Source organism: Odontomachus brunneus, unplaced genomic scaffold (genome assembly GCF_010583005.1).
Source record: "Odontomachus brunneus isolate Ranch 3 - 2012 unplaced genomic scaffold, Obru_v1 Obru_scaffold_044, whole genome shotgun sequence".
Taxonomy (NCBI): Eukaryota; Metazoa; Arthropoda; class Insecta; order Hymenoptera; family Formicidae; genus Odontomachus; species Odontomachus brunneus.
This window is the reverse complement of record NW_022639494.1, coordinates 418,949-443,470: the sequence shown is the minus strand read 5'-3', so window position 1 is coordinate 443,470 and position 24,522 is coordinate 418,949. Positions and strand designations below refer to the sequence as shown.

At 32.5% G+C, this 24,522-nt stretch overlaps 6 protein-coding genes across 15 annotated transcripts; 4 read left to right on the top strand and 2 right to left on the bottom strand.

The window, feature by feature from the left end:
• The first annotated feature begins 158 nt into the window (after positions 1 to 158).
• LOC116844606 lies at positions 159 to 5,211 on the top strand. The gene is made up of 6 exons (XM_032816380.1): positions 159 to 302; positions 890 to 1,285; positions 1,588 to 1,970; positions 2,090 to 2,201; positions 2,312 to 2,759; positions 2,937 to 5,211. The coding sequence occupies exons 1-6, from the start codon at positions 254 to 256 to the stop codon at positions 4,351 to 4,353; spliced, it is 2,805 nt and encodes a 934-aa protein (XP_032672271.1). The 5' UTR covers positions 159 to 253; the 3' UTR covers positions 4,354 to 5,211.
• A 1,198-nt stretch (positions 5,212 to 6,409) lies between these two features.
• LOC116844608 (protein-cysteine N-palmitoyltransferase Rasp) lies at positions 6,410 to 9,852 on the bottom strand. 6 transcript variants are annotated; one of them, XM_032816384.1, is made up of 8 exons: positions 9,711 to 9,852; positions 9,048 to 9,193; positions 8,792 to 8,976; positions 8,288 to 8,695; positions 8,063 to 8,203; positions 7,760 to 7,977; positions 7,213 to 7,553; positions 6,410 to 7,016 (listed from the first exon to the last, which is right to left on the bottom strand). In XM_032816384.1, exons 2-8 carry the CDS (start codon positions 9,139 to 9,141, stop codon positions 6,916 to 6,918), a joined length of 1,488 nt encoding a protein of 495 aa, XP_032672275.1. In that variant the 5' UTR covers positions 9,142 to 9,193; positions 9,711 to 9,852; the 3' UTR covers positions 6,410 to 6,915. The 6 variants fall into 6 exon arrangements, with proteins under 6 accessions (XP_032672275.1, XP_032672277.1, XP_032672276.1 ...); XM_032816386.1 differs by lacking the exon at positions 9,711 to 9,852 and adding an exon at positions 9,264 to 9,337; XM_032816385.1 differs by lacking the exon at positions 9,711 to 9,852 and having other exon boundaries at positions 9,048 to 9,310.
• On the top strand, positions 9,445 to 10,811 carry LOC116844613 (cyclin-dependent kinase 2-interacting protein). The gene is made up of 5 exons (XM_032816396.1): positions 9,445 to 9,596; positions 9,699 to 9,925; positions 10,079 to 10,187; positions 10,358 to 10,574; positions 10,671 to 10,811. The coding sequence occupies exons 1-4, from the start codon at positions 9,530 to 9,532 to the stop codon at positions 10,561 to 10,563; spliced, it is 609 nt and encodes a 202-aa protein (XP_032672287.1). The 5' UTR covers positions 9,445 to 9,529; the 3' UTR covers positions 10,564 to 10,574; positions 10,671 to 10,811.
• An 873-nt stretch (positions 10,812 to 11,684) lies between these two features.
• LOC116844609 lies at positions 11,685 to 18,132 on the top strand. Of its 4 annotated transcripts, none has more exons than XM_032816391.1 (5): positions 11,685 to 11,792; positions 15,557 to 15,694; positions 15,947 to 16,395; positions 16,938 to 17,103; positions 17,343 to 18,132. In XM_032816391.1, exons 1-5 carry the CDS (start codon positions 11,700 to 11,702, stop codon positions 17,442 to 17,444), a joined length of 948 nt encoding a protein of 315 aa, XP_032672282.1. In that variant the 5' UTR covers positions 11,685 to 11,699; the 3' UTR covers positions 17,445 to 18,132. The 4 variants fall into 4 exon arrangements, with proteins under 4 accessions (XP_032672282.1, XP_032672281.1, XP_032672283.1 ...); XM_032816390.1 differs by lacking the exon at positions 11,685 to 11,792 and adding an exon at positions 11,800 to 12,587; XM_032816392.1 differs by lacking the exon at positions 11,685 to 11,792 and adding an exon at positions 12,602 to 12,876.
• On the bottom strand, positions 17,276 to 22,836 carry LOC116844607 (tetratricopeptide repeat protein 27). Of its 2 annotated transcripts, XM_032816381.1 has the most exons (9): positions 22,692 to 22,836; positions 21,393 to 21,584; positions 20,157 to 21,012; positions 20,019 to 20,085; positions 19,604 to 19,936; positions 19,325 to 19,498; positions 19,091 to 19,243; positions 18,842 to 19,003; positions 18,109 to 18,663 (listed from the first exon to the last, which is right to left on the bottom strand). In XM_032816381.1, the coding sequence occupies exons 2-9, from the start codon at positions 21,463 to 21,465 to the stop codon at positions 18,109 to 18,111; spliced, it is 2,373 nt and encodes a 790-aa protein (XP_032672272.1). In that variant the 5' UTR covers positions 21,466 to 21,584; positions 22,692 to 22,836. The 2 variants fall into 2 exon arrangements, with proteins under 2 accessions (XP_032672273.1, XP_032672272.1); XM_032816382.1 differs by lacking the exon at positions 22,692 to 22,836 and having other exon boundaries at positions 17,276 to 18,663; positions 21,393 to 21,465.
• Positions 22,814 to 24,413, top strand: LOC116844611 (3-oxoacyl-[acyl-carrier-protein] reductase FabG-like). The gene is made up of 4 exons (XM_032816394.1): positions 22,814 to 22,964; positions 23,054 to 23,370; positions 23,622 to 23,823; positions 23,902 to 24,413. The coding sequence occupies exons 2-4, from the start codon at positions 23,054 to 23,056 to the stop codon at positions 24,142 to 24,144; spliced, it is 762 nt and encodes a 253-aa protein (XP_032672285.1). The 5' UTR covers positions 22,814 to 22,964; the 3' UTR covers positions 24,145 to 24,413.
• Positions 24,414 to 24,522: the final 109 nt, after the last annotated feature.

Here is a 24,522-nt window from a genome sequence, read left to right as displayed (position 1 = left end):
GTCCAAGTGCACCGCTCCCGTTCATGTCACGTATACTATAAAATAGCACTAGCAATGAATTTCGGAACTTAACCAAGAAAATACGTTATATAGGGAAAAACACCTTGTGGCTGCGCGTCGCTTTTTACATCCATATTTATATGTTGGCAGCAATGTGACAATTGACAAGAAAGAAGAATCGGCCGACGAACGGGGAACCTGTTGTTCGTAGGAGACGGAGGAATGTAGATACGCCGCGAACGCGAATGCCATCATGAACACCAAAACAAATCTTCAACATGCGTCAAATTCGTACAATGGAGGTAATTTCACTTTGATTGCGTTAAATTTTAAATGTATTATTCTCGAATCGCTATTGCCCAGACGGGAAAATTGCGCGTATTTTACTTGGATAGACAGTAAATTGAAAAACCGTCTGCTGGGCGTCCTTATGTGGCGTCTGCTATTAAACTAAAACAACTTTATATACGAGTGTAGAGATCATATTGATTCTTCATAATGAACCATAACAAACTGATTGTCTTAATTTTATTAATCATACAGAAATGTAAATATAAAAATATTTTGATCACTGATAGATGATTTATTATCATTTTGACATAGATATATATTGGAAAATTCAAATATTTCTTTATATATAGATTTTTTTAATGATATGAAATAAAAAAGTGAAAAACTGCTCTTGATGAATAAAAATTGAAATTTTACTTAATATTTTGCCAAATTTAACATTAAATTTTATAAAAATGTTTTCTTCATTATATAAACATTTCATATTTTTTTCTTAAAAAATTAATTTTCTTATAGTTAATAAGTAGTTAATATTAAATTAAGAATGCATAAAAGCAATTGAACTCATAAATATTAATTGTTCTAAATATTGTTATAGATACTATAGGTAGAGACAGTCCATCAGCATTATTGGATATGCTTGCTGAAGTTGCATCTCAAACTCTACATTCAGAAAAGAAGCGTATTAATTCACTGCTAGCGTCGAATGCAAATCGTGTCGACTGTCAATGCAAACCTAAAACAACTAATATGAAACGGAAAGAATTATACTTCACAGTACCTCAACTTTTATCTATGTCTGTTTCCCATCTTGTTAAGCAGTTTACTATTTTTACAAGCGACGAACTCAAAAGGCTTTATTCTTATACTTGTGCATTAGTGCCTGAATGCCAACAGAAATATACCAGTTTTGCTAATGAAGTAAAGGCAAGGACATCTATTAAGAATCATTTAGAGGAACATTTAGAATATTTCAAAACAGACAAAGTGGCCTGTACGTAAATATTTATAATTTTGTTCTATTTTTATATTTCTAATGCAATTACTGCTTTCTTTGTTTACACCTATTTACCTATTTGCTAATTTTTTCATAACAAGCTAGTTTTTTCATAACAAGAATTTTATAAGATGTTTCCTTCATATTATTTTTCACGTTTCAACTTGAAATTTAATTACAAATTGATTAAAAAAAAATTTATAAATAACATAAGAATTTTGATATATCTTATATTTAGTAAATTATGTTGTATTTGAGAAGAGATTTGTAAAGAGATATTTTCCTTTATGCTTTTGTAGATGATACATTCACAGCAAGGAGTGTAAATCACAAGAATTTAAAAACAAATCTACAGAATAAGAAAAGTCGGGTGCAACAGACAAAGAAACCTCAAGAAACATTAAATAAGGAAAACAAAGATGTGATATTGGAAAAATCGACAAATTATTTACGAAAAATACTTCTTAATGATATTAATATTAAAGAGATTGAGAAACAGAAATGTTTTCAGAAGACAGAAAATAAGGATATGCATAATCCCGAATTAAAGAGTTCTGAGCAAATGGATTTTAAAGTTCTCGGCGATCATAGTTATTTTGAACGTTTAGATGATAAAATGTCCAATAGGAAAGAGATGTCATCTCTTAATAATGTTCTTGAGAATACAACAAGAGAAGAAAATGTTAGTATTGATCTGTTAATAAAATTTAACTACAATGACATGTAATTGAGATATATCTATCTTAAAATAAACATTGTAGGAAAAATTATATAATTTTACAAGTTTGTATTTCATTTTAGATTGTATTAATGGTTGTTGGCACTGATAGTGTACATATGGAAGAATATTCTCATGTTAACCAGAAATTATCAGAAGATGCAAAATGTCAAAATAATCCTCTTTGTTCACCAGGTCTGTTTAAATAATATCTAGATAGTAAACTGCGTTAATAATATAGTCTTATATTACCACATGTTCAAGCATATTTATTGTCAAGTACTAAACATTGTATTTATATACAGGCTTATCGTGGTCAAACGAAAGTCTAGTCAGAAACACAGAAGTATCTACAACAACCAAGCCAAAAGGAAAAGCCAAATTCATTGGCACGAGCAAGGAAGAAAGGGAAATGGCATTGGCGTATATGGAACGTATCAAGAAGAAGGGCAATCCTACAGGGAGCAATCTTCAATGTCGGATTTGCGACCCGCCTCGTACTTTCACAGCGCCTACAACTTTGGTGTCTCATTATCGAAGTCATGCTGGAATAAAACCGTACGAATGTCGAATATGTAGAGCAGTTTTTACAAGGAGACATAGCTTGAAGTACCACATGTTGATTCATCAAAATCAAACACGTTTCACATGCACGGATTGCGGGAAAAAATTCAGACATCCATCTCACTTCAAGGAGCATCAGCGTAGACATACCGGCGAAGCACCGTTCGGATGCGAAGACTGCGGACAACGGTAGGAATATTTTACATTATTTTTTGCAAACATAATGAAATACATAAGAAAACCCAATCAAATTTAGTTTCAGTATAAGTACAGTATAAATAAAAATTACAAAATGTTAGAGAAAGAGAGAGAGAGAGTTCATTACCAACGAATTCTTTTTGTACCATTATGTATATGTTCTATTAGATTTAAAACGAGAAACACTTACAAGCGTCATTTGAAAACACGGCATGGGAAAATTCTTACGACCACTGGTGAACTTTTGCATCTTCCCGAGGAAGACTTTCAAAAAATTCGGACGAATCGAAGAAGGAAAGATTGCGCTGCAGAGACCACAACGAACGCTGATTGTGTTTCGTCCAGCGCGATCATAAATTTCAATAATCAGCACAATGGAGCTCAAATTATAGAGGAGTATGTTCTGAAAGAGAATATTGATGACATTGACAGAAATTGGGAAACGAAAGGTACGATACAAGTTGTTGATAAATGCATTGAAAATTTTGAGATTTGTACAGAATCTCAGTTGAATAAGACTGACGGTACGGAGACTGAAATAAATATAGATTGTAAATACTCTGAGAGAGATGATAGCAATATTAAAATGGATTATATAAACGATGTACAAGATGATCTGTTACTTCTGAAAAATTCTTTTTACGATAATTTAGAAGCGGCTAATAATGAGGAAAATCATGTCGCTTATCAGCATAATTATGAAGATCAGAAAAAAGTTTACGATTGCAGCGAAGTAACACAATCATATACTGAGATAAATTGTAACAGTGAAACTTTGAAAGAAAGAGGAGACAAAAATATAACACAGCATGAAGTAAATATAGAATCCTCAAAAGAACAAGACAGTTATCATAAGATACTATACAACAATGGTATGCAAGAAGAACCCACGACCTATATGCATTTAAAAATAGAAGAAATGGAAGGTACAAATTCCAACGAAATTGATCAGATAAACAATGAAAAATATAACACACAAATTATTATCGCACAAAACGATACTGTTAGTGAAGGATCCGACAAATATGCTAATAATTTCGATATCGAGACTGAAGGATGTGCGAAAAACGAAATTTATTTGCAATCCGCACAAAGTTCGAATGTTAGCATCTTACAAACATTCAATAAAGTTAAAGGAGATATTGTTTCGCAAAACCAAGATATAATATTACAGCAAGATAGACATGTAAGCGAGTCTGAATCTATTGTTACTAAAACGTTAAATATAGAAAAGCTGAATGTTTCTTCGAAAGATCCTGTTGCGGCAAACAAAGAAATCGCAAAACAGGAAAATATGCAGTACTTATATCTCCGTACTGGAACATTGGACGATATAATTGCACAAAATAAATGTATAAACATACCTCTGCATCAAATAAATTTATATTGCGATCAGCACAACCAGTTGAAAGGAAAAGTAGATAACTGCAAGCAAATTAAAGTCTTAAACGGCGACATACAAACAATCAATATAGAGCAATCTGATAAACAAAATGCAATTTTGCTTGTATCCAACGATAGTTTACAGAATGGAATTCTACAAATTGACAAAGGTAATATTACTGTCAAGAGTATAAACAGATAGACACTGCACAAGTGTAAGTAACAATAATTGTACAGTAATATATTTAAAAAGAGTTTGATTTGTTAGTTAATATTTAATCACGCTATTACAGGATATATTTTATACTAACGTAGTAATGTTGGCAGAGGTATAATTGATTAACTAAAACACATACAATAATTATTTTAACATATAGTGATGCTAAAAGATCATGTCAAAAAAATGTCATGTTCTCTCACTTGTGTAAATATTCAAAGAAAAAAAAAATTGAACGGTTGTCTCTGCGTTTTTTGCTATGAAACATAATTAGCTAAATTCAAGAAAACGTGAAATAGACTAATAAGAATACATCTCACACAATATGACGTATTATACATGAGGTTATACCTGTGAGTAACGAAAACTGATAGTGAAAGCATTTACTCATTTTATATATTATGTATGAACTTATTTTAACAACTTTTAGAATATATTACTTCGAATTATTATGCGATTAACTCATACATCAATTATTTGCATTTATTATACTTTCAAAGTTTGTTTAACAAGAAATTGTTTAAGAGTAAAAATTGTAAATTATCTGTCGTTTCATTCCTGGCATATTTAAAAAGTAAATTTGTATTTATTAATAGTTTCGTTTGTTTATTATGAAAAGTATTCTCTTAATTTACATCTATTAATAATCTGAAAGATATGGTATTGACGTGCCAAATCTAAGTATATTGCATATATCAAATGTATATTTTCATTCATAAATCAGGATAATTTTTCTTTTTATATGAAATTTTTCAATTTCTTTAGCTAGATTGTACGTGAATATTATAAATACGTTATTATACTTTATCCTTATAACAATTAAATTGACTTTACTTAATTTAATTATTTCAAAATTTTGAAGTTATTGAAACGAAGAAATGGCAAAATATATATCCAGACAGCATAAGATCTCCTGAGGATGAACAAATGTCCTCAGGATTTTCTCAGGATGTACTCTGGATGTCGCCTGGACATCTGTGCTGTTAGGGATATAAATAATTTTTTTTTTAATATATATTAAGAAAAGATTATAAAAATTAACAAGTCAAAATAATTTAAAATATATGAAAACCTAAATGCATTTATAAAGATTTTCAATAAATTCTTATGTATTTATATAAGTCGTCTTCCAAGAAAATTTAGTTTTCCGCTTAATATTATATATTATTTTTTATAAATAAATTGCGTATAAAATATAACCATACATGATTATAGATTTTCCGAATAATCGTATTTTACTCTATTTAAATGAACAAATTATGTTTAAAAATAAAGATACTTATTTAAGAGACAAAAGTATTTATAAATTACTGTGATCGTTTCATTTAAAAAGAAAATTGAATTGTTGAACACAATTTTTATTTCAAGTAACATGGATTTTTCTATGCAAAATGTACAGTGTGTATTACGCGGAGTGTCATAGCTTTCCTACATTTTCTTTTTGATTACGGATTCATTTATTTAATGAGTTTAAACGATCGGATATCTATATATTTTTATGAATTTAGTTTTACTGATGCAAATATAAGCTAAAAGCTATAATTTCCATTTCATTTATGAGTTTCTAAATGTTCTTTTTTTACGCGTTCTTGTTAATATGAACAAGATGTAAATCTATTCTTTATAATGTCGCATTTATGTATGTGATTAATAAGATTATTTTGCAATATATCCTATATTCATATAAGACGCAATAAAAAAATTTAACGTACCAACATATGGTTACCATATATATTTAACTTTGTTGCATCTGTAATATAACATTATTTTCATAACTTCTTATAACATCGATATATAATTGTTTGACTATGTGTACAAACATATCGATACACTATGTCATAAAAAGATACGATTAAATGTAATAACTATTACATTCTTAATAGTAATTGTGAAATAATAAATTCGGTGCGTATATATAATACACACTTTAAAGATATTAATGAACAAGATAGATTATATGTCCAGGAACATTTTCATATTACTATAAAATATAAAACGTGCCTTACATAAATTTTTATAAAAAATAAAAAAACATGATAAATAGGAATCCATATTTAGGTATTTATGTACATACATATACATGTACCTATCTATATATATCTATATAGACATATAAATGGTTACACAAATATGGTGACTAATAAAATTAAATGCCTATATGACTTATAGTATCACACGAATAGATTATAAAGTGAGTAGAAGTCTTTATATAATCTCTATAAAAAATATATACTTGTGTATCACGTTTATATAGTCAGTCTTAATTCAACGCAAATATCATAATATTGTAAGTTACAATAAGTTTGTTTACACAACATATTTTTCTACATGTTTTGTACTTACAAATAAATTTCTAAAAATATTTCAGCATAAACTGCTTTTATATACACATTTCATACTCCATTATACTATATAATCTCCTTTTTACATTTAATATCTCTGAATGAATATGTCTTAGAACATTATGGATATAAGTTAATATCTCTCATGAACATGTTACCAACAAAACATGGAATTCATGTATTTTAACTCACGAAAATAAAAATTTTATCCTTTAACACGTTGCAACTCCCAATTTTTAATATGTACAGAAAGTTGACAGCAGCAATAAAGAAAAGAAAGCAGAACAAATAAAACTTTCCAAGATCCTGCAAATAAAAGTTAACGTGTTAATATTAACTTCAGTATCACAGAAGTTCTAATATTAAGTCATTTGTACAATTAACATATTTATACACAAACGATATAAAAATGTTAATATTAGTTCTAAAATCATCTATAGTATTTATAGCAGATATTCTTTTACATGTTACATGAAATATAATATATACATAAAAGACTTGCCGTATAATATGTTATGTACAAAAATATTTCCAATTTCTTGCCCTCCAAAAAAATAAAAATTTGATATAGCTGACATAGCTAAAAGAGGGCTTGCTAATATGCAATGGAACCTTCTAGTATTCATTGTAGATAAATACATATTTTGTATTTTGCGATATTGTGTGCTTTTACCAATTGACACTCCTACACTTTCGATTACTACTCCTATAAAATTAAGTAATGTCCAAATAAAAATATTCATTTGTATTCCATGCCATATAAGGACAAATGAGAAACATAAAAATGATGCAAACAGTTTTCCAAAGCACACATGAGACTTCTGAATCGGAAGATAAATATATCTGTAAAAACATGAAAATTTATGATTTTTATATGTAGATAAAATAGTATAAATATAATGTATATAAAACAGTACAAAAAATTTGTTTATTGTAGGAAAATTGCATGTGTATAGAATTGCATTTTTATACAAATTAAAATAAATTTAGATACAAAATACAATTGGGACATGTAATTTATATATATATATATATATATATATATATACCTTACGAGAAATGTATAAAATCCTCGATCGAAATGTTTCCACATGTCTGAGTATAAATGAATTCTACCTATGCATTTGGGTTTTGGTGGTGCTTTTATGTCGTCCAATTCACATAAAGTGCCGCAAATTCCATAAACTACGACATATTTATTTAAAAAAAATTGTCCCATGCAATATCCTAAACCATATAATGCCCAAGAATTCAAGTCTTGCACAACCTATAAAAAATGCAACATTATATTCAATATAAATGTAATAAAATAAATAATATATTTAAATTAAAATATATTTTGAACATATTACCTGTGGATGGTATTGTATTGCATTTATGTAAAGAAAGTGTAATAAAAATTCAGTAAAGTATATCCAGAACATGTATCTAATAAAGTTTAATGCAAAAGTTTGCAGTTTTCTATAATTCCAATATTGATATGGCTGATTAACCTAAAATATGACATTATTTACTATAAAATATTATCAAACTGTTTAACTTTAAACATGTCTGACATAACAGCAAATTATACATACCGACTCCACAAATTCATGATATAATATAAGCGGCCCTAAAAATAATGTAGGTAGATACAAACAATAGGCCAATCTCTGAATAAACTTATTTATGCCACTTAATTGTTCATCAATGTTGTCCATATTATGGCTAATAATTCTTAAATGTATCCAACACATTGTGAGTGTCAAAATAAAATGCTCTTCATCGCTGAATCTTAACCAGCTTTGAAAAGTACCATCTGGTGTTTTTAACACATGTATTATAAATAGACAGAATACATGTATACACCATGCTATATTTTTGGTACACATACACGTTAATATGTGCAGAAATACAGGTTGTAACAATATACATAAGAAACCTAATATGCCCAAATAGTAATAAAGGAACATTGCAGATGCGAGGATGTACCAACAATACAATATCTGAAAGATAACATATATTACACACTTCTTTCTAAAATCATATATAATTTACATATCTATATAACATTTTTAAAATCATATACAAGTTTACTATACCATATTATTATTATTGTTAATTTTGATAATTCTGCTGACAAAATGATGTATAAAAGTACATGGCACCAGTCTGCTGAGCAACATCAGCCATATACGCCACTCTTGATCAGAAATATCCTTTTTTCTGCTTATCCAAGTCCATCCTGAATCGAAATCGCCGTAGGCATCATAATAGTTGTCGAAATCTTAAAGTAAAAAACCGCTATGCGATTATAAGCATTAGTACATTATTATATTTTTACCTGTTAATTCTTACAATTACTCGAGGAATAAAATTGATATGCCGAATAAACAATAGCACATGGCCACGCAAGAAAGTAGAAGTAATTTTCGTATTTGTTCATGGTCATCGTATTATCATTTTTTATTGTTAAATTAAATTTGCCGCTTTACACAACGTTCCTGTGAAAAAAATTTATCTAATGTCTTTTCTACACTTTTATACGTTATTATTCTTTTTATCTTATCTTACTAAGAGGACACACTATATTTGTGCTGTTTTAAGTATAAAAAGTGTAGAAGTGCATATGAAACATAAAGGTTAGGTTAGGTTAACTTGACCTAACTTTTTCGGGTGCGCATGGGACATCAAGATACACACGTTTCTATAATTTTTCTTACATCTTGCGGGCTGATAAATACTTTAGTGACAAAAGTAAAAATGTAATGTAACATAAAGCTAAGAAGCTAAAAAGCATTTACTTTTCGCACGAATTCTTATTAGATATACGTATAAAAATGAAAAGTGTAAAAGAGGATGGTTGTAACCTTACAACATCCTCAAAGAGAATATTTTCTCCAGTTAGTAAGTCATTATTAAATTTATAAATATTAAGTATCTCTATATAAAGATATTTAGTATAAGAGTTTCAATCAGGGCTGTATCAAAATAAATAATTTATTACAGAATTGTCGTCACCTAATTCATATCACGGGAAAAATTTGACAGGAATAGCACGTCATGTACGTGATTTAGCTGCAGATATCCATGCAAATATACAACAATGGAATACTCTTCATCTTCAAGGAATAACTTGTATAAAAACTATAACTCAAGAGAAACAAACCAAAAATTATTATTCCAGGACTTTACAAGATTTGTGTGACAATTTAGAAAGTATTTGCGATAGTCTGGTTAGCACTTTCTTCAAATATTTTAACACTGCATTATTTAATATCCTTTGTGGCTTCTTTCATGAATGTGTCAGCTAATTCTTTAGTTCTACTTCTTTCTGCAATTATATAAATTTTTTTATATTGACAATTGAAAGGAATTCTATTTTATAGGATGACAAAGTTAGAAATTTGGATCGAATCAAACATCAGCTGAAAGCTGTAGCAACTTTACAGAAAACTTCAGATAAATTATTTATAACATGGCCAACAAACAAATTTGGTAAAGAACAAGCTTTTTAAATACAGATAAATACAGATTTAATACAGATATAAATAATAACAAGAAATTTTAGTTATGATTTCATTAGATTATTATATTATATTTCATAGTATTGTGACATAACACTATGAATATATATTCACAAGACATTTATTTGTATTAAAATTAAGGTAATGTAGCAGAAACCATATATGAAGCATATCACAAGGAAGCTAAGTTAAAACGCAAAATACTTGAAAATGTTGCTCATAATCATACTGCCTCTTGGAAAATGCTTCATCTTGCAGCATGGCAATATCAACCTTTATTGTCTGAAAACGTGACGATATTATTAGAATCCTTACTCCTGGAGACTGGCCACAGATTATTGCGATAACAATTTTTAAGGTAACATTTTTTACTTTATATGAGATTGAATTAAAAAAAACAATAATTAACAGGGGCTACAATTTACTTACCTAAAATTATACATTTTCATATCAGATCATGGACACATCCTATTGTGGTATCACATTCTGTTTGTTTATGCACAGAACAACTAACACTTAAATTCGTCTCAACGTCATTTGAAATGTCATCCAGCATGTTTCCGGTTTTGCTCCATTCTTACTACCTTAGTATGTGTAATGTCTTAGAATATATATGTGTATATATATATATATATATATATATATATATATATATATATATATATATATATATATATTATGCACACACACACACACACACATAAGCATGATCGGCCTTTACTCTATTCGATACGAGACAGGTGTAGGGAGACGGACAGAGAGTATCTCCTATTCTTACCGTCCCACTACCAGCTATTCATCTCACGCAACATACACATGGCTATACATAAGGTAGCTTTAGATAAGTGTCTAAAGATACATATGCCTATCCATATCACATGTATTTATTGCACCAATCCCGTATATTGCTCGGATTGGCTGTGCCCCTTCCATATATATTCTAAGGCGTATCCTCGTGCAGTTGACCACGTGTAGTCATGACAGAGTCGTGTTTAATAAGTCTGTTACAGTATACACACCTTTTTCCGTATCGTACTTTATTTGTATTATCCTCAAAGGGCATGGTCTCTCGATGAAAATTCATTAGACATAAAATGCAAATTTTATGATAACTAGATGATATTACATATAAAAAAAAAATATATATATATATATATATATATATATATGTATGTAATAGTATGTATGTTTCTATCGTGTCGTATGCAATCTATCGTATACCGTGTGCCGATCGAAAATTAATAATTAATTAAGCATGATTTCTTTTTTTTTTAAATCAGCCACAAAGAATATACTACATGTGTAGATAAAATTTCAGGTATATTCGTTTAGCAGTTTATTAGTTGATATTATTTCTAACGCCTAAACACTATCTCTCTCGATTTCGCTGTATATAAAAATAAAAAATACATAAAGTTATACAGATATTCTAAGTTTATCGCAAAACAACGGACGTTCGCGACCGGTTTTCAACGACGACGGTATGCACGGTCGACCGCGAATTAGCGGCCGCGACGCGTATCGTCCTGTTGCTCGTGTTGCCGGAGAACGGTCGGAGAACAAGGTCGCAAGGCAGGTAAAATGGCAGTCGTTGAGCGGACCACGATCGCGTCAGGATAGTATAGTTTTGCGGGAACGCCCGTAGACGTTCGCGACTGTTACAGAACGCTGCGACGTGGAGGATGTCATTCGTGCCTTATATACTTGTTTTTTTGTCCTTTCTTTTTTACCATTTCATATCGTGAACAATACAAACTCGATTACGTGCCACGCCGGTATAATTGCCATCGCTGTTACGGTTTAGCGCGTGCCTACGTCGACATCGCCAGAGACTCTCTCTCTCTCTGTCTTTCCTTTTCTCTCTCTCTCTCTCTTTCCCTTAAACGATCACGGAAGAACGGGACCCGTTTCAACTTCGTGCGGGTGTTATTAATGACATAAGGATTTTCATCATTCTAATAGAAACACAGAACAAAAAGAGAAAACGAGAAAGAGGAATGCAATTGTGTTAACGCACTCGCAACATATCGGTGAAATCTTTGCGCAACGCATACCGTGTGAATTCTACATACTTGTTACGTTATTTACATGTTCGTGCATCCCTAGAGCTACGCTTGACAATTGTACACGTGTGAAAGATTCAACGCATGAAAGAGTGAAGAGGGAACGCGTTACGTACAATATTAAATGAATCGAGGAAGAAGTAACTTCGGATTTTCCAATCGACGTCGACGCGACGTGATCTAGGCGGATCCAGACCTGAATGCATTGCGCGCGTTCAATGGGAATACCGAAACGAGAATCGAAAGGCATCATCGATAGTGCTGAGTATACGTTACAGTTCGCGCGACGCCGAATGTTCACTTCGCCGGTAGGTAGTAACATACATACCTGTACGAGCGCGATCGAGTGCGAACCATCGGTGTAAATATTGAACAAGTGACGTAATTAGTTACGCGAGGCATGATAATAAGCGGGGACGTTACTCGTCGGCGCGCCTCGCGATCAGATAAACCGCACGAAATTGTTCCCCGTTTCGAGGTCGACGCACCGTATCTGCCGCGGAGGAGTCTGATAAAAGATACAGTTCGGATCCGTCGTTGCCGTCGGACGGTCACACGAGTTTCCGCTGGCGGGAAACAATCGGAAAAACGATGGAGGTAAGTCCCCGAGCTACGTTCGGCGAAATGCATCATCGCAGCGTGTGCGTCAATTCGCGACAAGAGAGAAAGATAACCACCGCCGCTTGAAATGCGACCTGTACACACAGGTTACTTGCATATTTCGCGACTTCGTTTTTAATGACAGATCGTCCAACGAGTCTCTTGCCTGTAAATGCTCATTGTCATGCGACAGTCGACGAGCTACTTGACTGTTCATATTATTCTATATACGTCGGAACCGCGCCGACGCCGATCGTCACACGAATGTCTCTTATTTAGCCTCGAGAGATTCGGATGGTCTAAAGCTTGATTTCGAAATTTGATCCATCAGAGTTATTCAATTACCTAAAAAGGTTAAAGGTCAATTACCTAAAAGTTATTCAATTACCTAAATTACTCCAAATATTTGACATTACTATGCGATTCAGTGTAGAGACTGATTCGTTAACTTGATAAATCGACATACAGAGATACACGTTACCAAGATCGACGGGGCTTTCGGCACGACAAAGTAGCGAAGGGAACGGTATGTATACGTCGGTGGAATTTAGCTTGAAACGTCTCGAGAATCAGGAAATCCTCGAGAAACTCGTCAGACCCTAAGTCGGTCGTTCAGATGTTCTTGACGGAAATGAAGATGGTACACTTTTAAGGGGAGAGGGGGCTTCAAAGAGGTGGGAAGAGTTGTGCCCTATTTTGTTAGAAAGGAAACGGTGATTACAGTCGCTGCTTCCACCAGCCCTCAGTTTTCTGAGGACAGTATATCTGAGCGCGTTGCAGCTGCTTGTCTGGAATTCCTTGGAGAAACTCGTTTCAGTATTATCATCGAGTTCCTACGCGGAAGCAGCTGGCCGGTCCGCATCGTGAGATCAAGGTCTGAAAGTCGATTGTTTTACTTTATTACCTCTTGTGTCGATAGTTATCGTCTCTTATAACGAAAGAGCCAATGAGAAAATCTATCGAAGCCTCGACACTTCCGCAGAGAGAGACGACGGATTTTCCGATCAACATTTTGTGATATTCTTACCGAAGAAAATCGAGAATCCGTATCTGTCGCGTTAAGATCTCACAAATTATGGGATACCGTATACGTGTACGTACATACATAAGCAGATTGCGCGGATAATACTTTCTTAAAGTACTTCCGCGAGATTGGATTTTGAATGCGACGATACCGTTTTTGTCTCCGAAATTTCAGTAAGTTCCTGAAAGATGAAAAAATAGAAAGATTAATATCGAAACGGAATGAATAGAAGGAAATGAAATAGATGGAGAAAACGTGTCGCGATAAAGAGGCGTAGATAGATCACACCTTTATCAATGCTAACACGAGACATTGGCCTTCATTTCCTGTCGAGATCCAAGCGCGATTTCAATCTCGCTAGTCTCCTTTTTTTTCGAGGAATGTGTCATTTTATCTATTATTTCTCGTGACATTTACTCGCCATGTGACTCGTAATGTCTTGTCACGGGGAGGTACAGTAAAACGCAATATATTTTTTCAGAGATAAACTGATAACACTCGAGATTGCACGTTCGAGACGGTCGATGAAGCTAACGCGGCAAATTGCTACTGCATTCTTGCGGGCAATTCGCTGCATCCGTGAGAAACCCGTTTCGTCTTTCTACCGCGTGTATGTAGTCCCCCCGAAAGTGTTTCAGTGACACACGTTGAACGAAAAATTGCAGCTGGTGATACTTGAGCGAGTCGCACTCGATCCATTTGTTAGCACTGAGCTTTGAAAGATTCGATAAATAGATAGGAAGATTTGATAAATAGATACATGTCGAAGGAGATATTATTCGAAAGATTTGCTCGATGACGAGCAAAATGAAAATTGCAGAAAAGTTTCTCAATTTTATCAGAGAATATAGAAGATGTATGTATTAAAGTTCAAAGGTTCGTGAAACAATCAATTACCTGACACGCTTTCTGCATCACGATAAAGCAGGGAGAATAATAAAGAACGAAAAAAAACAAAACAAAAAATAAAAAGAAAAAGAGGAAACTGAAGGAGAGATTACATCTATTGTAACTTGGGACCGCAACGAATTTAAAGATCCCATTGAAACGTAACAGCTGATTTTATGGCGTTGCGTTCAGCTAGTTTTCTGGAATTCGCTTCCCGTTAGCGCGGTTATTGACACTAGATCTGCAGTTCGATTCATCTTGCAGTTGGATTTTTCCATGCCACACGGCGAAGCGGGGGCGTAAGTAGGAGGGCAGAGAGTAAGCGGATAACAAGCAAGGGGAAAGGGTCACGGAACTTTTCCTCCTGCAAGCCGTACAGCCGAAAACACGGCGGGCAGAGAACCTGTTGCTTACGAAGAACCTGTCGCATCTTTCAGAACCATCTCACGCCACGTTATAAAGATAGAAAAGTTCATCTCCAGACTGACCCTAAAAACAGAATTTTTAAAAGAATATAGATTTTGTTGCAACTACAAGAAAAGAAAATCGTTCTGTATTCATATCTTTAAATATTTAGAATATATGATATTTCAAAAGATATTTTCAACTCTCTCCATGAGATTTAGAGATAATTGTAGCTAATCAATAGTGAGAGAACCCCATCTATTTCTACATACCACAAAGAGAAGTTAAAAATTAAACAGAGATAATCTCACTTATTAAAATCTTTATATAATAAAAGCTTTTTGGTATGTGTGCACGCAGGCGGAACATAGACTGGAGCAATTGAGGAAGGCGACAGACAGAATACAGAGAGAGATCGAAGAGGTCACCGAGAGGGAACACGAACTGCGGAACGTAGGCAGCATTAAAACTACATCCCACGAAACGGTAGACTCCAAGGTAACTTTAAGACATTATGCATAAGTCTACAGTATACATACGCATGCACGCGTTTAAAATACTTTTGTGTATTGGACAGAAGTCCACGAGACCTCTAAAATTTCCTGAAAGGATCTTTTGTTAGCACAAGTAAGACCATTCTCGAATACCTGAAGAACCAACGAAAGTTTCTTTTAAAAGGGCGTTTTTGAAGAGAAAAATGATCCTTTTTCTTTCGGGATGATAGCTCATTAATAATTTTATTGTACACAGGTGCGACGTATGCCGCAAGCGCTAGCCTCAGGCAAGTTAAAGAGGACAACGTCTACGCCCCAGATTCTGGAAGCGGTGAGCTTGAACCCGCTGTCGTCAAACCTGACGCCAAAGATGACAAACGGCGTGATATCTACGCGTACAACCCCGACGCCGTTGCGTTTCGCCAGCGCGCCAAGCCAGAAGGGTTTGATGCACAGGTTCCTGGCTACGCGGGGAAAGATCTACAGCAAGAACAAATCGGGGACTAATGACCTTCTGAGTCCACCCATAACACCCACTATCACGCTCAATCCTCTGAGTATCAAGGCCTTGAACCGAACGCTGGAGATACAACTGGAGCCGGACGATGAGCCGAAGAAACCACCGGCGAGGAAGGGATACGTGCCGGTCGAACAGAAGATCCAGAAAGAGCTGCATGATATGAAAGAACGCGAGAACGAACTAAGGTATGAAAAAATGCGCATCTCTAAATTAAGAGATACAAGTCTTTTTTTTCTATAAAGAACTTGTGAATTATTATAAGAATTATTTTATATATAATTTTGTATTTCTTTAATTTCACGACCAAAATCTACTTCAGGTATTTATAATTCTTCAAAGAATTTTTTTATATACACGATTTATATAAAATTTCAAGTAGAAAGTCGCGAGTTATAGGCTGCCTGAAGTAGACTTTATTGTCCCGAATAAATGGTTTTTAACAGATTAAATAAATGCATAGAATTCTGTTTAGTTCTATTATAAATTTAAACAATTTACCTTTTTATAATATTTGCTTCTGTTTGCAACGATAAAGACTCTAAGGATTATCCAGGAGTTGAAAGGGTGTTACACACACACACACACGTCTGTAATAACAATATATAATTTAATAAAAAAATGAATATAGTATTTGTATATCCAAAAAATGTCTTATACTCTCAAGCGTTGTATTTGCGAGAGTGAAATTCGAACGTAACATTTAGAAAATTTTCATTTGTTTTTTCAGACTGATGAGGTCGCAGATGTTGGCAAAATCTCAGCCGAATTTGCTTGATATAGGAAACGATAATGATTCTGACATTTACGACGGCTCTAGTTCACTTAGAAGCGGTACTTCTACTAATACTTTGAACGAGGACGAAATTGAGAGAGAGCACAAAGGGAAGCATAAGGTAAGACGCGATGTGCGAAGAATATGATTGCACGGCCAATTGTTATCGTCCAAGCAATCCTGATGATACAAAGCAAATGCAATTCGTTAGAATATTTTATCGACACCTGAAATTGATGATTGTAATGAAAATAGCTTTTCGTAATTTATTTTTTATATTAATAATTTATATATAATTTATATAAAATATTAATATTTTATTATTAATTACATATATGTATATTTATTATATATTTACAGCCTAATCCACGACGTCGTAGCACGCTTATCGCACAATGGGAGAATCTGATAGCCGCAAAGAAAGAATCCGTCGAGAACAACGAAAGCGACAATTATTTTTAAAAGTTTTATAGCGCCCAGAATGTGCTTGTTAGTAACAATTTCGTTCTCACTTTTATCCTGTCGTAAACGTAATTTACGTAAACGTTCAATTGTAAATTGATTATTCGGTTGAATATCACAGTAAGCATTCGTACTGTAACTAAGGTTACTTTGCCATTCTTGAAGCGCATATCAATCGATTACGATGAATCTGTATCTCAATTTTCTTGTTTATCTTGTCTATATAGTTTATTTACGAACGAGCGATTTCGTTCGAACAATTATAGAAGTATATCGTTAATTAGAATAATGTATAAATGCATATCTCGCGGCTGCATGTTTTCAGTATTAAGTTACTATAGCTAACCGTAATTATTAGTAATATAACTTTTTACGAAGTTGAAGAATCTTCCTACAAAAACTTAGAGCTAATTTTGTTTTTTTTTTGTTACGTTATCGATGAATTGTAATTTGAATACAATATATAAAGTATTGTCATTCATAAATGACTGAAAATTTTTATATACATGTCCAATATGGATATGTGGGTTTGAAATGCCCACGATTGTTAAAACCTTACATGCAAATAAGTAGAAAAATTGGAATTTGCAAATCTTTTCACTTATCAAATTCGGCATATATGAAGAATTCTGTATATATAAAAAGTGTACCTGTGCTTCTCTAATTATACTGGTTTTATTTCGTCTAATTTATTCGTTACAACCGTTAAGTATTCTTCTACTTTGGTCAACGACTCGAGGATATGCGACTGAGTCCATTCCTGTCTTTTGACTTCTTTCACAACTTTCTGAAGCGATAATTTTGCGCTTCCTAACAGTTTTCTCTTCTTATTGATCACGTCAGTGGTGCAACGTAGATATGCTTGTGTTAAGTCACAACATAACTCTAGCACATACAAAGTTTGATCTTCATTATCAGACCAGTGTGGATCGAAAGTGGCAACACGGTACGCTTGTTGTAAATAATGCGCTGCTTTTTCATCGTCGACATCTGTTTTTTTCAATGCAACGAGTTGAGCATACATTTTCCAAATATGCGCGTTATCCACTTTAAAGCTAAGTCTTCCAAATAATTCTAAACTTTTCTGAAGCAAACGAGATGCTGGATTTCCATTTGCGTCATTAATATCGTTGATTATGGCATTTGTTAATATCTGAAGAACTTGGACATCCAAATGGGCACCTTTTAAATCCATTATGCGATGATAACATCGAATAATCTAGAGCAGAATAAAATAATTTAAAGATATTTATGATTGATATAAAAACGTTACTCTTTTCGATTCTGTAATTATTAGTATCTCGAATGCGATAATATTAAAAATAATCTAGATAGCATAATAAGAGAAAAAGTTTTGTAGAAATCTAAATTATCAAATATATTTATATATTACTTACCTCTGAAAAATGTCGTAAATCGGTGTTGACGACCATAAAATTGTCCCACACTTCCCAACGATTATAATCACATTTCACAGCATCCTCCAGAGACTTTCGTGCCCTTACTATATTTCCCATTTTGATGTATGCTTTTGCTAAATTATTCCACGCCTCGAAACTCTAAAATATATGAATCATTAGAATCATATATCTCTTTTTAATAATTAAAATTATATTAAATCAATAAAAATATTAAAATATACATACAGATGGTTCTAAAGCACAGTAGCGTCTGTACGCCGTGGCAGCTAAATTCCAATTTTCTATCTGCAATGCAGCAAAGCCCAACCTAAACCAAGTGCCTTCTTGAATGTTATTCAATTCTACTGATAATTTCAAATGTGGTACAGCTTCAACATACTGAAAAGTAAATATATTACATTGAAAATTTGCAGTAAAAAAATTAATATGAAAATTAAAATTCAAGATTTCCTCACTGACATTTTTTCTCGTGAAATAATAGTATCCCCATTGTCTTTGTGCTCTACTGCTTTTTTCTCCAGACAATCTCCATGCTGTCTCATAATGACTCACATCGCCAGTTGTATCTCCCAATAAACACCATAATTTCACTGTTGGTTTCTTAGACAATTCTTGTTGTATAATCTCTGACGCCTATAAATTTTTACTGATGTACTTTATACAATATCAATGTACTTTATACAATTTTTACTGATGTACTTTATACAATATTATATTCAAAGCATAAGAAACACGTACTTTGTGATTCAGATCTAATCTGCGATAACAAGTAATTACTTCTTCCCATAAACCAAGTTTTGTATAAGCTTCCAAAGCAGCCTTTACCATATCAAGATGAAACATTTGAAAAGCCACTTCCTCTCTTAATGTCCAAATAGGTTTCATACCACTCGTGAAAAATAGATCCATTCTTCTAGCTACAGGTACTTTTCCATCACTATATTCTTGATCAAGAGATTGTCCTTGCTTCAGAGATCGCGGTGCAGTTCTGAAGTGATCATGTTCTAGTGAGCAACGACAGTACAGAGAAGTCATTTTTAATGACCAATTCTTTGTGCTCTCTATAACTTTCTGAAAGAATTTTTTCTTTTTTATAAATACTACACTGAGAATGTAGTTAATAATTAAATAAAAGATTAACATCATAGCTTACAGTCATGTAGGGTTTGATTTCTTCTTGAGTAAGTTTATGCTTAGGTTGACACATCTGTAATTGAGTACTAATAACTATATTAATATTCTTTAAATCTTGTAATGCAATCATATATACAAAGATACAAGTTGTACTTACTATTTTGTTAAAATTATAGCTTCTTCCACTGCACCCAGATTGGTTTCCTCTGTATGCTCTGTAAACTCAATACGTTCCAATCTCAATTCATCATCTAAAGTCACAGATATTGGTATATCTTCACAATTTATTGTTGGAAAAATTTCTTTGCTTATTTCTGCTTTCAAATACAGTTGTGATTTTTCCTCCAACTGATATCTTGTACGTTTCCCCATTGCACCATGTAAAGTCAATGTTAAGCCAGCTATACTCTGTGCCTGATCAAGATATTTCTCAGAATCCTGTGTTCTTCGGAAACACAAATAAAATCTAGTAGCCTCCAAATTGAATAAAAGATTGCAAAGAGGATCTTCTAATATATCAAGAGAACTGATTATTGATATTAGATTTTCAGTTTCTTTAAATATTATTCCTGAATTCTCTTCTAGTATATGTTGATGCAAATAATTGGCTCTAAGTAACCACCAAGTGCAACTTTTATATTGAAGTTGCAAGTCCATATTAGAGAATATTATTTTAGACAGATAAAGTAATTCTGGTTTTTGCACATTTATATTACATTCATCATGTAATGATAAATTCTTGAGTGCTTTATGTCTTTCAGCTTTTAACCAATCAATATCCTTGTCAGTATATGGGCCAGTCCAATTGCATTGTACAAAATATAATAAAGAAGCTATTCCTGTACATAACCATGACTGATATATATTGGTTTCACTTATACTTTTATATATAACTTCTTCCAAACTATGACAATTATTTATTTCTTTTATTATAGATGTAGAGAGTTCATTATTTAGTACATCTTCATATTTGCCATTTAATATACTGCATATACTATGTGGTATATTGGGAACTGAAATTAGAAATAAATATATAATTTATTAAAAAGGACAATATATATATCATTTTTTCACAGATTTTTAACAATAATGTATACTCTAATGCTTCTGACACAAATATGAATATTGAAACTATTATTTTAAATTGTATTATAGTTATATATTTCCTAACTTTTGAAACTACTTTGTTTACAATATCCAGTATATATAATAACTTTAAACATTCTACACATTAAATTATTCCATATAATAACTAAAAGCATCTACACACATAATACATGCAGGTAAAACTTAATCAAAATCAGTGAAGAAATTTATTACCTCTATGACAAAGTATAATTTTTTTATTATAAATAACTGCATTACATATATATATAAATATATGCATATATACCTTCATTTGTAGAAAAATTAATTAAAAGTTTAATTTCTATAGTTTCATCTATCTTGCCTTTATTCATATCCATAGCGTACCACAATTAAAACATGTATTAAAAATTTATTTATTGTATCTTTGCTGGAAATTATTATAGAATCAAGGTCTCTCTTTTGCTTTTGTCTCACACGTGCTCACGTATAATGGCTTCTGAAAAAGAAGTTGGCAAGCATGATTGATTGTCCTTTTCTATTACACTTCTTACACCATAGGTTTGTTCGCGTTGCTTGCAATTTCTACACTTTTACACCTAACGCCCGATGCACACTGAACCTTTCTTCGAAAGAAGAACTCTCATTGGATTTTGTTTATCACGTTTGGTGTGCAACAGGCATTAAGTGTAAAAGTGTCAAAAGTGTAAGCAACGCGAACAAATCTCTTATTACACTTTCTCTTCTCATCTTTCTGCCGCCAAAACTCAATTATTTATTATAAATGTTCTATTTAAAATCGAAATATCACTTTGTAACTATTGTCTTGCAGAAGGCAAACCATTTGTTTATAGATGAAAATAATAAGTGAACCTAATTATACATTGTTTGTGATCAGCAGAAAAAGTAAAAGCTTAATAATGCTCAATTTTTTCACCTCCGGTTAACTTTGGGTGCGGTCCAACAACCGCTACAAATAAAAACACTACAAAGCATTTGCAGCGTCCGTTAGACCGTACCTTATATTTGTTATTCTATTGGAATTGACCAATCATATTATAGTAGCAAGAATTAACCAATCACGATTGACATGTAACCGACAGATAAAGAGTACGGTCCAGCGGGCGCTGCAAATGTTTTGTAGCGTTTTTACTTCTTTCTCTTTCTTCATTCGAATCCGAGGAATAGAACAAGAGGGAGAAACGCTGCGCAGCATTTGTAGCGGTTGTTGGACCGCACCCAAAGTCAACCGGAGGTGAAGAAATTGGGCACAAGTCATTTGAGTTGCATTATCAGCAGTTTTGCAACTGTTGTAAGATTTTCTACCGAACGACATGTCTGATGTACAATGTGTTTTTTGCTTCCTATTTTCTATCTTTTCCTAGCTTATGGCACAAGATGTAAAGGAGGAGATAAAAAAAATAGGAAACAAAAAGTACATTGTAGATCAGGTTTTAGCAATTTACGCTTTCCCAACATCTTTAACAATTCAGCGTATTAAAAGTATACTGCAAAAAATAATGACCATTTAATAAAGCTACTGACGATATAGTACAAAATGCATTAAGTTGATTTTTCCGTTGAAATTATAGTTATTCGTACTTACGATGTCGTCTTACACGAATGACAACAAAGATAGATACAGTGCAGTTACGATCTGAGAAGGAACGAGAGAGATAACAAATAAATATCGTAATTTCTCTTACTACACTTATTTCACGTTGGTGTTGATCTATACTAGTTATACTGGTCTATACTAGTTATAACTTGAGGAATAAAACCAGTTTTTTGTAAATTGTGTTACACCACACACAACGTTATACCTCCTATTGCTCATTCATTTACCGGATTTTACTGAGAATATTATCGTACTATTACAGTAAGCACATATTCATACATTTTATTAAACTGAAACTGTTGTTTCGAAAAATATTTTGCAATACTTATCATGAATATTGTTTGTTCTAGATGTCTTTTGTAGGAAAGGTAGTTTTAATAACAGGAGCTAGTTCAGGTATAGGAGCCGCGACTGCTATTCACCTGGCAAAACTTGGTGCATCATTGTCGATAACTGGTCGTAATAAAGATAACCTGAACAAAGTTGCTGCGCAATGCGGGCAGTCCAAGACGTTTATTGTAACGGGAGAACTTACTAATGAAAACGATGTGAAAAATATCATTGAACAAACCATCAAACATTATGGTAAACTAGATGTTTTAGTCAATAACGCTGGATGTTTAGAGGCTGGCAGTATAGAGTCTACGAGCTTGGAACAATATGATAGGTATGCATAATGGTTAAATATATGTATTCGTTGATAAGTAAAGCAAAAAGTAGAGATAACATAAAACTGTCTAATCAAATATATGTAACTTTAAGCACTTATTGTGCATGAAATTTGTCTCAAGTTAGAATGTTATAATTTACAAAGCAAAGATAAACCAAATATTATATCTTGTTTAATTTTGTTTTGTGATTATAATAAATATTGCACAATAACAAATTAGTTTATAATAAATAAATATACTTTTTCAGAGTCTTCAACTTAAATGTTCGCTCTGTGTATCACTTAACAATGCTTGCAACACCTTATCTAATTGCATCCAAGGGCAACATCGTCAATGTCTCTAGTGTAACTGGATTAAGGTCCTTTCCAGGTGTTCTGGCATACTGCACAAGCAAATCAGCTGTGGATCAATTAACACGCTGTGTTGCTTTGGAACTGGCAGAAAAACAAGTAAAATTATGATCCTCTCATTTGTCACTTTTAATATTTTCAAATATTTCTTTTAACACTCTATATTATTTATTGAAGGTGCGCGTAAACGCTGTAAATCCTGGTGTCATTGTGACAAATCTCCATCGTACCAGTGGAATGAATGAGGAGCAGTTAAAAAACTTTTTTGAGCATAGTAAAGGGACACACGCTTTGGGAAGAACAGGTGACCCTACAGAAGTCGCGAAGACAATCGCATTTTTAGCGAGCGACAACGCTAGTTATATTACAGGTGCAACATTGCCTGTGGATGGAGGTAGACACGTCATGTGTCCTCGTTAAAAGAACTTTACACTTTTTGTAAACTGTATACTTTATTTTTGATGAATACACAATGTGTTACCCCACTTATATTTTTTACAGGGAACACCTACGTATTTGTACTCTATTTTGTCAAATAGTTCTATATTAAAACACGCCTAAAACGTAATATATTTCTATAAACTTACATAGATATATTGTAACTATTTTTTATATTATTTTTAGAGATCTACAGAAGTGTTTTCCTATTCATATCTATATAACAAAATAAATGTAACGATCAAAATATATATATATATATATATACATATAAATGTTTCCTTAATAATCCTTCATGGCACAGTCGGAATAAGTATTTTATGCAATACTCGTTCCTGCAACGAGTGTAGCGAAAATACT

Bases quoted from the DNA above. Each gene is read 5' to 3' on its own strand.
- LOC116844609 (XM_032816390.1), top strand. From the start codon at position 12,480: ATGCATTGCGCGCGTTCAATGGGAATACCGAAACGAGAATCGAAAGGC. The intron at 15,695-15,946 runs GTAACTTTAAGA...TATTGTACACAG, and splicing joins ACGAAACGGTAGACTCCAAG to GTGCGACGTATGCCGCAAGC. The intron at 16,396-16,937 runs GTATGAAAAAAT...TTGTTTTTTCAG, and splicing joins GAACGCGAGAACGAACTAAG to ACTGATGAGGTCGCAGATGT.
- LOC116844606 (XM_032816380.1), top strand. From the start codon at position 254: ATGAACACCAAAACAAATCTTCAACATGCGTCAAATTCGTACAATGGA. The intron at 2,202-2,311 runs GTCTGTTTAAAT...ATTTATATACAG, and splicing joins TAATCCTCTTTGTTCACCAG to GCTTATCGTGGTCAAACGAA. The intron at 2,760-2,936 runs GTAGGAATATTT...ATGTTCTATTAG, and splicing joins TGCGAAGACTGCGGACAACG to ATTTAAAACGAGAAACACTT.
- LOC116844608 (XM_032816384.1), bottom strand. From the start codon at position 9,141: ATGACCATGAACAAATACGAAAATTACTTCTACTTTCTTGCGTGGCCA. The intron at 8,696-8,791 runs GTATAGTAAACT...GTTATCTTTCAG, and splicing joins TTAACAATAATAATAATATG to ATATTGTATTGTTGGTACAT. The intron at 7,017-7,212 runs GCAAGTCTTTTA...TTTTATTTGCAG, and splicing joins TGTACATAACATATTATACG to GATCTTGGAAAGTTTTATTT.
- LOC116844611 (XM_032816394.1), top strand. From the start codon at position 23,054: ATGTCTTTTGTAGGAAAGGTAGTTTTAATAACAGGAGCTAGTTCAGGT. The intron at 23,371-23,621 runs GTATGCATAATG...ATACTTTTTCAG, and splicing joins AGCTTGGAACAATATGATAG to AGTCTTCAACTTAAATGTTC. The intron at 23,824-23,901 runs GTAAAATTATGA...TATTTATTGAAG, and splicing joins TGGAACTGGCAGAAAAACAA to GTGCGCGTAAACGCTGTAAA.
- LOC116844613 (XM_032816396.1), top strand. From the start codon at position 9,530: ATGAAAAGTGTAAAAGAGGATGGTTGTAACCTTACAACATCCTCAAAG. The intron at 9,597-9,698 runs GTAAGTCATTAT...AATTTATTACAG, and splicing joins GAGAATATTTTCTCCAGTTA to AATTGTCGTCACCTAATTCA. The intron at 9,926-10,078 runs GTTAGCACTTTC...TCTATTTTATAG, and splicing joins AAAGTATTTGCGATAGTCTG to GATGACAAAGTTAGAAATTT.
- LOC116844607 (XM_032816381.1), bottom strand. From the start codon at position 21,465: ATGGATATGAATAAAGGCAAGATAGATGAAACTATAGAAATTAAACTT. The intron at 19,004-19,090 runs GTATGTATATTT...CATATATTTTAG, and splicing joins ACTGTGCTTTAGAACCATCT to AGTTTCGAGGCGTGGAATAA. The intron at 18,664-18,841 runs GTAAGTAATATA...ATTCTGCTCTAG, and splicing joins ATTTACGACATTTTTCAGAG to ATTATTCGATGTTATCATCG.